At 38.0% G+C, this 13,399-nt stretch overlaps 1 protein-coding gene across 1 annotated transcript in view; it reads right to left on the bottom strand.

The window, feature by feature from the left end:
• Positions 1 to 340: 340 nt before the first annotated feature.
• LOC137347472 (ras-related protein Rab-5C-like) overlaps positions 341 to 13,399 on the bottom strand; it is a 33,349-nt gene continuing 20,290 nt past the window's right edge. Inside the window, exons 3-6 of the mRNA XM_068011920.1 lie at positions 9,167 to 9,318; positions 4,110 to 4,232; positions 2,627 to 2,720; positions 341 to 1,711 (exon numbers count right to left, since the gene is read on the bottom strand). Of these exons, the coding sequence (XP_067868021.1) occupies positions 1,596 to 1,711; positions 2,627 to 2,720; positions 4,110 to 4,232; positions 9,167 to 9,318 (485 nt within the window). The 3' untranslated portion in view covers positions 341 to 1,595. The remainder of the gene's footprint in view (positions 1,712 to 2,626; positions 2,721 to 4,109; positions 4,233 to 9,166; positions 9,319 to 13,399) is intronic.

The following is a 13,399-nucleotide window of genomic DNA, read 5'->3' as shown; positions in this document are numbered from 1 at the left end:
AAGTGACATGGGGGTGGGTCCCGATGATGTCAACACATTTTATATGGTGAAATGCATTACCAAAAACCAAAAATGAACAAGCTTCTACAGTTTCTAAGGAATTCCTAACTGAAAGGTCACTGTGCTCAACTTTCTAAAACCATTTTAAAAGACTTAAATATCCTTTATTAAAAGTTTAAGCTCAAGTAATCTCAAAGTTCTAGCAGGAACTGTATGGTAAACGGACTTAACTTTAGCTTTGAGGTCACATGACATTTGAAAATGGAGTCTCAGATGTTTGACAGATTTAATATATTTCTAACATTCCAGTTCATAAATTTCTCAAAATGATTTAACACCAACATTTTGAATATATTTATTTACATGTATATTTTAACAAATTGATTAGACATCCAATTTCTAACAGGTGAATAAATACAAAAACCTGTAAATGTTAATTTTAGTTCTGAAACACTATTCACACAGATTGAGCCAAAGGAGGAAGAGTTTACATCAGATTATAACTACTGTCTTGATTATTGCATTTTAAAAAAATCATTATTAGTTTGCCATTGTTAAATGCAAAGCCATTACCCTTTCTCCTTTTGCTAGATGCTTCATTTTAATGAAACGGCATAAAAATTTTTACACGTTGTGCTATTGGTTTATCATCAGATAATTCACCTTTTAGAAGTTATGTCCACAGTACTGCAAACTGTAGCTACAAAAAATTGTGCATGACGATGGAAAAAAACATTCTGTAACAAAATACACATTTGGGAATTTGTTGGAAAAAGTTAATGAAGAAATACATGGTCATTACTTACAGTACATACATCTGTAGAGTGCTCTATGTCATATTTATATCATAATTATAACATTTTCATAACCCTTCTAGAGCAAATCATGTGATCTACTTCAATTAGTTCTGCATTTTAATGATTTTTTCCAATACAGCGTTCCTACCAGAGCAGTCTGATAAGTTTATGTAAATGTAGACCAAGTCATAATACCTTATTTACAAGAAATGGATCTGAGTAATCGCAAAGTAATGATAGTGAGGGAATATACATGAGAAAAATGTTAGTGCAAGGAGTGGTACAACTTTTACACAACAACCTGCCAAAATAGAGTTCAATTCCATTGTAATTCTATCTGCAGATCAGATTGCTGAAGGAACTAAACATTTTAAAGTTATTTCTAATAAATAAATTGATTGTTGGTTTTAATTACTGTACATCCAATATAAAACCTTAAGCAGCATTAACCAAATAGTGACTGCTTAGTTAGCAATTGGATACAGTTAATGGTTTAAATTTCAATTGTTACATTAAATTGAACCGATTTAAGCAGGTTTTAAGGTTATCTTTTCATTAGTTCATCCCTGCAGAAGGCAAAATTTATGCTTGTATTGAGCGATGCATGCATCTACCAACTGAAGAGAAGAACACTTGACATTTTAAAAGTTAAGACATAAATCTTGTATTAGAAATGTAACTATATGCTTTCCCCTCTAAATTTTGCAATTGTTGAGGATCATCTGTTAACACCGGTTTTTCCATTACAAAGCAGTAGTGAGGTGGATACTTGAAAATGGAATTGCAATAGAAACAGGCCTAGTTACTACAGCACTGGCTCTTAGTCTGTTGGGTGGGTTCGTGAAGATCTACTCCTCTGCTTCTTCCGCTGCTTGGTCCTGTATTCTGAGGCTCATTCTTCGGCAATTTCTTTGCTGAAAGGATGAGGTTACAGATTAAAGTCTAACATTTCACTTTTTATGCCATACCAAACTAAGTATGTTTCAGTTTATCAGTTTAAAAGGACCTTTTTTTTGTGCATCACACTCCTACCCATTAGAAATACTGAATTTTAAATTTCTCTGTAGATGGTCAGAACAGTCTTTTAGCGAGGGAACAATAATCCTATGAAACTTAAAAGAACCTGTCATTTTAATTCTCTGCCCCACTTCCACCCTGACCTCTGCCTCCTACACTGTTCCTGTGAAGCTAAACTAAAGGATCAGCACCTCATCTTTCGATTAAACACTTTATAGCCTTCCAGATTCAACACAGTTCAACAATCAGATAACCTCGATTCCCTTTTATTTTTGGACAGCAGCTCTGTGAATTTACACCTCTTCTCGACTCATCTTTTGTTCCTTTACTTGTCCTATTACCATCTGCTTTTGCCTTACACCAAGATCCCTCTTGCTATTTACTCTCTCCTGCCTTCCATCCTATCACAGACCTCCCTTTTTGTTCTTTCCTGCACCACCCCTGCATTTAAAGCCAATTACATCTGTAACTTTTTCCAGTTCTGATGAAAGGTCAATGTCATGAAGCATCAATTCGGTTCCTCTCTCTACAGACCTGCTGAGAGTTTCCAACATTTCCTGTTTTTTATTAGACACTCGAGTATCTGCAGTATTTTGCATTTGGCTTAATTGCTCCTCCCATTTAATGATATTAATAAAAAAATTAAATGAAATATAATAAAATGAGTTTACACTTCTGAATTATACTGTCCAGAAACTTGCACAGGCATCTTTTTATTCCAATACTTAATATGCAGACTCTGTTTTTAATGAAATCTTATTGCACTAAGACTGCAATTTGTAGAAAGTTCCTTTCAATGTGATCAAGCTTACCTATTGCCAAAAATATTTCATTCACATTCATTGAAGTCTTTGCAGATGTCTCCATGAACAATAAGCTGTTGTCATCTGCATAAGACTGTGCTTCCTATAAAACAGATCAATTAGTTAGAAAAAGAGTTTTCTTGGAGCCTGTATAGAGAACTACAGCAACCATTTTGTCCTGTTTTAAAAGACATAATTGGAATACATCCAGTTTTTCTGTCACAGAACAAATATTTCTTTGTGTAATGTGGTTTGCAAAAAACACTTTGGAGAATGCCATTCTTGTGGACATTAAAGATATATAAAGTCTGCACTGGCAGAAGGAAATTCAATACTCAAGCAGTATAACATTTATATAAATCATAAACTAAAAACAATTTTCCAACATATCAAATGAGAATTCTTCAAGTGCTGCTTGCACAATGAATGCCAATAGACTAACTGACCACAGCTACAACACTAGCACCTACCAATATGGAAAATTATCCAAGTATTTTCCATTCACAAAACAGGGCAAATTCAATCCAGCCAATTGGCTCATCAACCTACTCCCAATGATCAGCAAATCGTTTAAACTGCTATTAAGCAGAACTTCCTCACCAATGACCTGATCATCGATGTTTAGCTTGACTTCTGCCAAGGCACTCAGCTCCAGACCTCATTACAGTTTTGGTCCAAACATGGACACAAAAGCTGAATTCCAGAGATGAGGCAAGTGACTGACATTGTGGCAAATTTCAACTTGACTGTGTCACCAAGTAAAACAGAAATTAATGAGAATTGGGGTAAACTCTCCAGTGGTTGAGATCATAAGGATGACAGTTGTGGTTGGTGGCGGCCAAACATCTAAAATTTTTGATCGCTTTTGGGAGTCAGAGAGGAATTTCCCAAAATTCTTTTTCCTAGGAGACTATGTGGCTGATGGGTGGTGAGCTTTGGGCACTTAGTTGCCCAGTTGCAAGATGGCTGATCAGGACAGAAATAGACCAGCTGGTTGCTGCCCATCTTTTTCATATGTTTGAAATAAAGCAGCTTAATAATTCATTATGAAGCCTCACCTCACCAAACATTTGCTTGGCATGCCATCAGAGATCAAGTAGTACATGTGAAGATAAATATCTAGTTCAGGTCACAGGGGATTATTGTTACACCCTAGGCTGCACTATCACACAAGCAGCTATTGGGCAGTGACAGTCAACTTCCATAAAAGGTAAGCAGCTCAGACTGCTTATGAGAGCAACTGTGACAATCGAACCAGAGAAGGTATCTACAGCAGACACAAATTTGTTGAGGGAAAGTTTTATCTATCTCTATCTATAAAGAGATTGTTACAGGCTGCCAGTTTACATTTCTATTAAACAAATAAGTCTTTAGTTGTTTGTCATTGTGATAAATGCACTATATAAAGCATTTACTACACATGCTCAAAGCCAACTCAAACGGTTTTGAAATTTTTACTGCACACTGCAGAGATTGCTCATCTTTTACAAACCTGGAACTCTACTGTTCTCTTGTTAGCAAGATCAGCCTTGTTCCCTGCTAAAGCTATTACAATGTTAGGACTCGCTTGCCTCTGAAGCTCCTTAACCCAATTCTTGGCCCGTGCAAAAGTGTCCTGAAAAAGAAATTGACAAGGGAAATAGTAAATATACAAGAACTTTTATGCCAAACAAGGGGTGGACAACTAGCTGCCTTGAGGACCAATTTTCTGAGAAACATTGTTAGAAAAAAATTCCAAGCACTTATTTGGTTACGATTACAAGGGTTATTCAACATGGTCATCTCAGAAAGGGAGTGCCATGCTTTAATACTGCTTGTTGGCTGTTTGCCTGCCAGGTGTAACAGATATAAACAGTATGGCTCACACAGTTCTGAATGACAAATAAACAAAAGTGACAACCTAAAGTTTTGTGCTGAAACTAAAGTCAGATTCAAGCATTTTAAAAAACCTGAGTTTTAGGTCATAAAGATATAAATTTAAGAGCACAAAATTAATCCTACCACGAGGTCAAGGGACAGGTGAATGACCAGCTTTTCCAGGGTCCGTTTCTGACTCAATTCTTGCATATGGAATTTTCTGTCTACTAAAGGGGCAGAAAGCTGTAATAGCTGGTAAATCTATTGAGTTAAATTTGAGGTTTCACCAATTAATTGCTGCAAATAAAGCAAGGTTTACTACAGTGATTGCTCCAACAAAATAAACCTTTTTCATTGCAATGGAATATTTTCTAGAAGTCAAGAGACAATCCACCTGTGAAAGAAGGTGGCCATGACGTTCACTGAATTATACATAACTCGAGGGAAACCGTGCCAATTTGATATATTGTACAACAGTACACCTGCCTTTTCAGAAAGGTGCAATCCAGCTTCAAAAACACATTTAAAAGATCTCAAAGAACCAGTTATTTGACAGTGGAGGATTATTTAAAAGGACTATTGCTTCCTTGAGGAGATTACAAGTGAGGAATCTGTAATCATACCCATAAGGAACACTAATTACAGAATGTATTGTATTTCTAGAAACATATACGGTCAAGAGGCTCCAAAACAACAGTACTGGTAGGTAGACTGCATTTCAAACTTTAAAGATCCCATGTCTTGGAAAAGAATTAACTGGTACCCAACTCAAACTTTTTTCTTTTTAAAAAGTACCGCCTTTAAGAATTAACAGTTTAGCTACAAGTCTTTGAAACTCAGTCTGGCTTTGAATTAAATTTAAACCTTCAAAATAAGAGACAATGAGGCAGACTGATCTGATCTACTTATTCTCTTGGAAACAAGAGAGCAAGCTAATGTTCTCATCTGAAATAAATGAGGTGAAATCTCAGTCAGACTGAAAACAGCTCAAAACAAAAATCTCCAGAGATAGATGGTATTTATCCCCAGAATGCAGAGAAAGACTATGGAGATTTGAGGGGAATCACTGGGGAGATACGACAATTGGTAAACAGGCCAATATTGTGCAGAATTACAAAAAGGGTTACAAAACAGAACAGGCAATTCCAGATCAATTAGTCTTAATTTACAACTACATAAAATAATGGTATCAGGAGTATGCTTTTCTAAACTGTCATAATCTTAAACAGCAATCAGAGATTTAGACGGGGTGGATCTTGCCTGATCAATCCACTTGACTATTTATTTTTGAGAACAACGACATCACAAATGGACTATGGAAACCCTACAATATGATATACCTAGATTTCCAAAATGAATCTGAAAGTTGCATACAAAAGGCTAAATTCAAAGCTGGGGTTTCAAGGTAAATTGTGCAAATTAATATGAAATTAGCTCAAGAATAGAAAGCAATGGGCACTTTATGTTAGGTTGGCAGGAGAGTACTGTGGCCACTTATAGCAATCACGACTGTTTCGAATTTAGTTCAGTGACAGATTAAGAAACTCAATGCAAATTGGCCAAATATGATACCAAACTAGATTTGGCAGTTGATTTGAAGCAGGCAGTCAGAATTACAGAATAAATGACAGAAAATAGGTAATTGGCAGAACGACTGATGAATTTTAACACAAGACTGAAGCAGCACTGTGTACCATCTACAAGATGCACTGCAACAATGCACCAAGGCTCCTTAGACAGCACCTTCCAAACCCGCGACTTTTACCACCTAGAAGGACAAGGGCAGCAGAAGCATGGGAGCACCACCACCTGCAAATTTCCCTCCAAGCCACATAGCATCCTAGCTTGGAAATACATCACCGTTCCTTCACTGTCTCTGGTCAAAATCCTGGAACTCCCTTCCTAACAGCACTGTAGGAGTACCTCCCCACATGGACTGCAGCGGTTCAAGGCAGCAGCTCACCACCACCTCCTCAAGGGCAATTAGGGATGAGCAATAAATGCTGGCCTAGCCAACGACGCCCACATCCCATGAACGAATAAAAAAAAAGTACTGTACGTGGAGGAAAATGAACAATGTAAGTGTTCCATGGATTGTGAAAGAGTGAAACAGAGACCCAAGGATTTTAGTAGACTTGGAGCTCAAACGTATCCAACGACTGCAGATTAGCGATAAACAAAACCAATATAATTTGTTGGTGTGATTAAGAATTTGATAGAATAAAAGTCAGCAGAAGTCACAATCAAACTGTCAGATTTGGTCAGAGCACACATTCGGTGCTACATGCAGTTCTGGCCATCAAAATACAAGGGAGACAATGAAGTAGCAATGCAGTACAGGGAAGAGCCATGACACTGATCCCTAGCGTTAAGAGATCGGAGTTATGAGGAAGACTAGAGAAGCAAAGGCTTTTCAACCTTGAAAGGAGGTGACCTTGTCGAGTCAGACAAGATAGCAAATGGTATATAAAATATAACAAAATGACTTTACACTAAAGTGCAAATGTAGAACAAAGGATCACAATTTTCAAGTAGCAAGAGAAATTTTGGATTGGTATCAGGAAATTCATCACAATGTGACAGATGGAATAAACCTCCAGACATAGCAGTGGAGGCTAAAAGATTGGTAGTATTTAAGAAGCAATTAGTTTCTGCAATAGTTGACTTCAACTTTCTGGATGAATAGAAGATGGCCACAATTATCCTGTGATTGTCATAATGTAGAAGACAGCTTGGAAACCTTACAAGAAACTTACACAGGTTATACATCCTATAAACCCAAAGGAATCGGAATGAGAAGTTAAAAAGAAACATTTACAATAAAAGAATCGACTAACAATCCCAAGGCTCAGTATACACACATGCAAAAACATGCCTAGAACTTGTGAATGCATACTTATAGCTGCAATATTTCCAGAAATGTTAAATTCTTGGGCATTACACCAGAAATGTATGTGGTTCCTCAAAAAAAAAAATGGAAGAACTGTATGATTGCCAATTAAATACTCTATACCTCAAAATTCAAAACAAACCAACTGGATCTGGCTCAAGTCTGGATGTAGGACAGGATACTCCTCACATTGGTATGTTTTCATAGAATGAGTTTTTTTAGATGCACCATTAGGCCTCTGCTCAATTTAGCCTTTGTCATACAGCCAACTTTTACCTCTGCAGAAGTCAATAAACCATTCATCCAAATACTAATTCCTTCAACCGAATCTTGAATAAATCAATAATGGAAAACTAAATAGATTAAAGGAAAGAATCTAAAAATGAACTGCAAATTTTAAAAGGTACAAGTTACTGTCTGAAGTATTACTTCTATAATAGAATGATAGACTTATTGACATTTCTAAATAAATGCAAGTTTTATTGCTTGCATTGAAATTCTACAACTGGCTCTCCAGTTAGTCAGACCACCCGAACTGTAGGATTTCCAAAAATGTCAAAAAATTTGCATCCAGAGCTAAGTATGATCCCAGGATAGGACAATTCTAGAGTGATGAGTATATACTGAAGATTTGGAGGGGGTGGGAGGGGTGCACATCACTAAAGTTTAAAGAGGATAGAGTCATAGAGTTTTACAGCACAGAAACAGGCCCTTCGGCCCAACGCGCCTGAGCCAACCATCAAGCACCCGTCCTAACTAATCCCATTTCCCTGCACTTGGCTCGTAGCCTTGTATGTTATGGCGTTTCAAGTGCTCATCTAAATATTTCTTGAATGTCGCGATGTTCCTGCCTCTACCACCCCTTCAGGCAGTGTGTTCCAGATTCCAACCACCCTGTGAGAAAAAATTCCTCCTCAACTCCCCTCTAAACCTCCTGCCCCTTCCCTTAAATCTATGCCTCCTAGTTATTGACCTCTCCGCTAAGGGAAAAAGTTTCTTCCTATCTATCCTATCAATGCCCCTCAATTTTGTATACCTCAATCAGGTCCCCCCTGAGCCTTCTCCGCTCCAAAGAAAACAACGCCAGCCTATCTGCCTCATCAAAAAAAAATCTCTAGCAATGAGAGAGATCCAACTCAATGCAGTCAATTATTTTATTTAAATATTTTTGAAGTATATTTTGCTATACATAACATGGAAAATACAATGGTCCAAAATAAATCCTTAACCTATACTCCACTTCAAGAATTGAACAAAGGAAAAACTAGAAAAAATTGAAATAAAGAATGAAACAAATCAGCATCTGGAGTTACAAGTCAATAAGTAGGATAGGCATGATTTTGGGAGAAACTCTCACTTTCCTATGTAGCAACCATCAAGCTTGCCATATTTTTATCCCTGCATCTTAAAATATTTTTCAAAGTCTCAAGGCACTGAAATTACCCTGCTCAGTTTTTAGCTGATGGACTGAAGTTATCAGTTTCACAGTTTACTTTGTGCTACTCTAAGGACACTACAGCACATTTGACCACTAATTAAATATCTCCCTTTAGCCTTTTGTTGCTACCTGGTAATACCAGCAGACAGTTGAGCTGAATCTTTCCCCCAAATGTGGTGCTTTCTACATGACACACAGGATCTTAACATTTTAGTACCATTCATACAACCAACAAAATACCTTGGGGCTCAGCCTTAAGTGAAATGACAAAGTTTGAATTTTGCACATTTACTAGAAATAACATTTTGGAACACTTCAAAATGAAGAACGTAGCTCTGTAGCATGGTTGTATAATTCCACTTACATCATTTGTAATGTCGTACACCACTATGGCAGCCTGTGCTCCTCGATAGTACATGGGGGCCAAGCTGTGATATCTTTCTTGTCCTGCTGTGTCCCATATTTCAAATTTCACAGTTGTGTCATCCAGGCACACAGTTTGAGTTAGGAAAGCAGCTAAAACAAAATAATGCATTAGCGTATTAATGTGTTGGTGCAATTAAAAAATTGCAATATTTCTGAAGTGGACACTGCAGAAACAAAATTTGTCAACAAAGCATGAAAGCTTCATGTATCTTACTGAAAGATACAAATACGTTTGCTTTATGTAAGCTTTTATTTACACTACATTTATCTAAGATTATGCATGGAGAAATCTGGGAGGTATAACAGATTGTCATTAAGAAAGTAGTTACAAAAGGGGCACTTTTATTAATTGAGGACTCGACTAGACTGCTCCAAGCTGGTTAAAATCAACACCAACTCTTTGACCTTGTTGTCTGCAGTCACAACCACTATTTTTTTGTCAACACCAAGCAAAACTGATTTACAGAAATCGAGATCAAAATAGCAAATCAAATAGCTATTTTGAAAGCAGCTTCTTGGATCTCAAATTAGCAGGCTCTAAATGAAGTTCCAAATCTTCATTTCAGCAGTATTCTTAGGACCACTTAGCATGCTTAAAGTTTTAAAATCAGGTCCATTTTGCTCATCTTTGTGTTGCATACACCATGACAAATGTTCCATTACAGAATTTCCCAGCATGAGACAAAAGATTTTTTTTTATAAAAAGAACCCAATACATAATTTGGTTTTCTGCTTGAAAAGCAAATTTAGATTTTAAAAAAGAAAATCCTTAAAACACTGAACTGTCCTGAAGAGTACTACAGCCTCATCACCTTAGAAAGTGAATTGTTAGTCTGCAACATATAGCCTATTGAATTTTACTAACACCAAGGCCATAAAAAATTCAGATCATTAAAAATTTTCAGATCAAATGCATGCTCAAACAATAGGATCCTACAAATCGCGTGGTAGTCAGAGACTAGGTACCTAGACATTTGGGTCTCCAGAGTTTGTTATGAGGCTCATGATCTCTCCCTCTTGCAAGAATTTCTGACAAGGCCACATTCTATATAGGTGACCATTGCTTATTAATTAGTCCAAGTATACCACAGTTGCACTACTTCATTTAGTGACCTCATCCATGCTTCCAATGTTACCCCTTGCCATGCATTCACAATACCCTCCGATCTTCCCTGCTCTGACCCCCGAACGCTGTCCTTAAAGATCTCAGCTTCATCCCCTTACGTCCCCACCTCAATACATTTCAAGCTTGGCACAATGCTGAGCTCTTTTCCCATTGCCTTCATCACTGCGCTTTTCTTTGGCCAGGAGTCCTTCCCTCGCTCAGTGGACTCTTTTACTCTCTCCAGATTTCCAGCATCCGCAGCATTTTGCGTTGGTTTTGTTCTAGACAGGCTGAATGAGCTAAAAATAATGCTATGTACAGTTGGCATTAATCAGAGTGCTGATAGAGACAAGGAAGTAGATGTGTGAGGCACCAATGAATTACGGCACACTCGAGAAGATAGGGAACAGCCTAATATGGTGCCCACATTCAAAATAGTACACAACACAGATGAAGGCAAATACAGATCGATTGCTCTTAGCTTCCATTCCATGCAAAAATAATGGAATTGAATCAGGCATAAGCTGCAGAACAATAACTTTGTTTAAAAACAGGCAGCATAGATTCAGAAGAGGAAAACCTTGGCAAACTTCAGCATCTTTGAGGAAGTGACAACACAAGTGGGCTGCAGTAAGCCTTATGTAGTGCACCTGGACTTTCAAAAAGCTTTTGATAAAGTTCTACACAAAAATAGTGAAACTCAAAGCTGTGATAATTCTAGGAACGCACAAGAAACTGGCTGAATGGTAGCAAACAATAAGTACTCGGTAGAAAAAATAGGTCAGGTACGGGGAGAAAGAGTACGGAGTGGGATACCTTGGGGCTCAGCCACTAGTGTTTGAGCTACATAGGTGACCTGGATTCAGAAACATAGAATTGTATTAGATAAGAGCAGATTTTCCATGGTACTACTGACTGCTAATCAGATTAAATGTTGCATTGTTCTGCTGCTAAGGTGGAATTGTGATTAAGATGGCCAGTCCCTTTAAAGCAAGAAAAATCTGGAACCAAATAAGTTTGGTCAGGAAACCTGGCAGGCAGGAATGTCTGTCAGTTTCTCATTACAGTTCAGAAGCACCTAGCATTTTAAAACAGTTTTAAACTTTTAACAGAATGTGAGGTTCCACCCATAACATTGCTTGTCGTGAGTGGGAAGGGTTAGATTCTGAGTTCTGGCAGCACTTGGGGGTGGTGGGTGGGTGGGAAAGATGGGGTGGTTAACAGGTTTGAGGGACAGAAAAGTTGGGATTTGGTAGTGTGATAAGCTGCATAATTATTAAATAATTTATGTAAACATGTGCTTAGTTACACCAGCAACCTTTACCCAAAAAAAACTCAACTTCCATTGGAGTTTGTTTTCCTATAACGGCCAAGTGGCCTCTTTCTGTGCCTTAAACATTCTATGATTCTAATGGGGCATGGCAGGGGCGGGGGGGGGGGGGGGGGGGAAAAAAGAGGAGGAGGAGGGGAGAAACAACTCAAATAGAGCAATATGGATGTTATGCCATATAACTCAACGTATTACTGGGACACAAATTTAATGGTGCTGAATAAATTATATTTATGTTGTTCTGATGAACGGTCACAGATCTGAAACGCCTGCTTCTCTCTCCACAGATGCTGCCTGACCTGAGTATTTCCAGCATTTTCTGTTTTTATTTCACATTTCCAGCATCTGCAGTATTTTGCTTTTATATTTATGTTGTACTGGATTTTAAACTGTTTGGGAGATCAAATCCTGCGACCCTTCTGTAAAAACTGTACATGAGTTGCTTTGATTAAAATTTATGTTTCTTTACCTGTGTATTTACTCCTTACTCGTCAAAAAACCCCAGGATACACTGGATGATGAAAAGCTTCATGTGGCAGACCAGAGGTAGATATGTGGAGGGTAGCAGAAATTGTGGGTGAAAAGAGGGGTAGTGTGTCTGGCAGTATTCGGTGATGGTTCAGAAGTAAGGGGAAATCTAAAATCTTATGAGCATTGGGAGCTGAAGGTTTCAGATCATGGGAGTATGGGACAAGAAGCATGCCCTAGACCATCCTCAGCCATCAGACCACTCTTTTGTTCTGTTCCCAGCTAAAAAGGTACATTTCCAGCCTGAAACTAGTATACAATGTTATAGCTACTTTTGACTATTTGCCAACTGCACTCCATACACACTAATACATGCATGTGCACCTGACTGTTAAGAATGAACCAGGGGTCCAGGTCTCAGGTTAGGCTGAACACCAAAGGTACCCAATGTCCAGAAACAGACAAGGCAGGGTAGCCCAGGAACATGTTGCTGTCAGTCAGAACGTACCAGGTGCTGTCTGGGCACACAAGGCCTCGGTGTGACTAAGAAAGCAGCAGAGCAGGACTGCGAGAAATAAATGCATCTCATGTTTTTGCTCAGGGCCATACTAGGAGCAGAGACATCTGCCTCAGACAAACTTGAGCCCCAAGGATTAAGCCTTAGTGGGGTGAAGCTTAGTTGATTTTCTGACAGGATGTAGAAAAAGGGTTCCGAAGAAGGGTCACTGACCCGAAACGTTAACTCTGCTTCTCTTTCCACAGATGCTGCCAGACCTGCTGAGTGAATCCAGCATTTCTTGTTTTTGTTGTAGAAAATGTAATCTGCTTTTGACATCATTTTAACTGATAACATTAATTATTCATCTGCCGGTAATGAGTGGATAAACAAACTTTTTTTTAAAAAAAGCATGCAAGTGTTTAAATTGCACAAAATCCATAAGAGACGAGGACATAATATACTGAATGGAAATGAATTAGTGCAGAAAACCTGGATTACAACACATATTACTTCAAAAGTGTCATGTGACAAAACTTTGTCTAACATTGATGAGATATTAAAATATATGCTGTAAAAACAAGTCTAAGTGACATTCAAGCTTTACAATGCACTGGCCAGACCATACAAGAGTACCTCAGTTTTGGGCACTATGCCCACATGTACATTGGAAAAAGTACAATGAGCAAAGAAAGTAAACTGATCCTAACTGTTAAGATGGCGACCTATTGGGAAAGATGAAAGACGTACAAGCTTCATGGATAAAAAGGCA

The sequence above is a fragment of the Heterodontus francisci genome, chromosome 2, assembly GCF_036365525.1.
Source record: "Heterodontus francisci isolate sHetFra1 chromosome 2, sHetFra1.hap1, whole genome shotgun sequence".
Lineage (NCBI taxonomy): Eukaryota > Metazoa > Chordata > Chondrichthyes > Heterodontiformes > Heterodontidae > Heterodontus > Heterodontus francisci.
The sequence above is the reverse complement of the archived record's forward strand: the minus strand, read 5'-3'. Positions and strand labels throughout refer to the sequence as shown.